The sequence below is a fragment of the Meleagris gallopavo genome, chromosome 30 (genome assembly GCF_000146605.3).
Source record: "Meleagris gallopavo isolate NT-WF06-2002-E0010 breed Aviagen turkey brand Nicholas breeding stock chromosome 30, Turkey_5.1, whole genome shotgun sequence".
NCBI classification, from domain to species: Eukaryota; Metazoa; Chordata; class Aves; order Galliformes; family Phasianidae; genus Meleagris; species Meleagris gallopavo.
Window position 1 is genome coordinate 1,127,387 of NC_015040.2, and position 1,663 is coordinate 1,129,049.

A 1,663-nucleotide genomic window follows, 5' to 3' on the forward strand; every position below is an offset into this window, starting at 1 on the left:
CGTTTCTTTACTTCTGTTGAAGGTGGGATTCTTACATCAAGACAGAGAACAATAACTGTGCAGAAAAGTAAAAGTTCTAAGAGCTTAGAGGAACACAAGGTGCAAAAGCAGAAGTGACCTGGACCTCTTTCAGGGCTGTCCCAGAGTCCAGGTGTGAAATCCATCATACACCAGAGCACCTTCAGGACTGAGGGAGGTTGTTGCCAAGGGCCATGGGACACATTACTGTACAGGACTTACTATGGGATGTTTAAGGGAGAAACCAAAAGCAGTGGGTGGATTGAGGTGATTTGGGGAGGAACAAGTGTGGGACAACAAAGGCACAGATAACAGGATAAATGGGCTGGTTGCATGTAAGCAGTGGATGGTTCAAATGTTATCTGGCCATGCCCTGCACCTGATGAGTGTGGTCTGTCCTATCTTCTCATTAAGTTGCTTGCTAACTCTTCTCCAGGGTGAGGGCTGTCCATTGTTCTTGCCCATGTATGCACCAGGGTCAGATCATGGACTGGAGGGCCTGTGTGCCCATCTGCCAGCTGCATGAGAGATCCAGGTGCCAGCCACTGGAGACACTCAGCTGAGTGGACTTGAGTGACATCAGCATGTATATAAGAATATATATATTCTCACGAGTAGATCTCTACCCTGCTCAGCCAGAGGTGAACATGATGAGGCTTCTGGTAATGCCTGTGTTTGTGTGAGTACCCCGCGTGTCTGTCTACGATTTCCATGGCTGCCTGTGCATGTTCAAATATCGTCTCTATGTGTGCTCTGTGTGTGCATCGACTGAGAATACACGCTCATCCTCGCTGCTCGTTGGACCCTGGGGCGTGGAGCTGCATCAGCCTTGCCTGCGTTGGGAGCTGCTGGATCTGGCTGGATTCCCTACTGCTCCCCCACGCAACAACAGGAGGTACCTGAGAAACACCAACCTCCTTTTCTTCTCCCTGAGGTTTGTCGCCTTCAGCAGCAGCCTCCTGTGCAGTGGGAGCAGCACCTCACCAGCTCTGCTGCCACCACCTCGCCGTCTTCCACTGCCACTGCCCCATCCGCAGCAGTCACCGCCTGCAGAACAAAAGGAGAAACCTTTCAGGACATGAGCTGTGAATATCAGCTGGAGATTTCCTGTGCTCTGCGATCTCCTTAGGTGCTGCCGGCCCCTGGCTTTGGTTTCACTGGGGTTTCTCCTGACCCAAGGGGGAAAGCAGCACTGCAGGCTGCCATCCTATACCTGAAGCACCATGTGGGGAGCACAGGGGTAGGCTTGCACAACGAAGCTGATTTACAGGCAGGAGAGGGACATTTACAAAACCTCCCTGTGAACGTGCAGTAGAGTTTCAGATGGGTATTGCTAGTGTAGGAGAAATTTCTCAAAGCTCCTGTGTTTTTCACTCTCTTCTTTCTCACGCATATACAACGGCCTCCTCCCACTGCTCTCTAAACGGTTACGGGACTGATTCTCAGGGCTGATTGGCCTCCAAGCTGTTTGGTGTGAGAAATTCCCTGCAGGTTCACGGTGAGTTGAAGCTTGGCAAACTGTCCGGAGGTCCACGTGCCAGTGAAAGGCTGTTCTTGGGAACAGGCTACAAGTCTTCTCCAGCTGCTGTCTCCAATCTCTAGACCTGGACTGCCTTCAAGAGCACTGCCTTAATTAGACTCCTTG

At 51.4% G+C, this 1,663-nt stretch overlaps 1 protein-coding gene across 1 annotated transcript in view; it reads right to left on the reverse strand.

Annotated features, from left to right (window-relative positions):
* Positions 1-1,058: 1,058 nt before the first annotated feature.
* Positions 1,059-1,663, reverse strand: part of TLE5 (TLE family member 5, transcriptional modulator) — a 9,550-nt gene continuing 8,945 nt past the window's right edge. The window contains exon 6 of the mRNA XM_031557078.1: positions 1,059-1,065. Coding sequence (XP_031412938.1) covers positions 1,059-1,065 — 7 coding nt within the window. The remainder of the gene's footprint in view (positions 1,066-1,663) is intronic.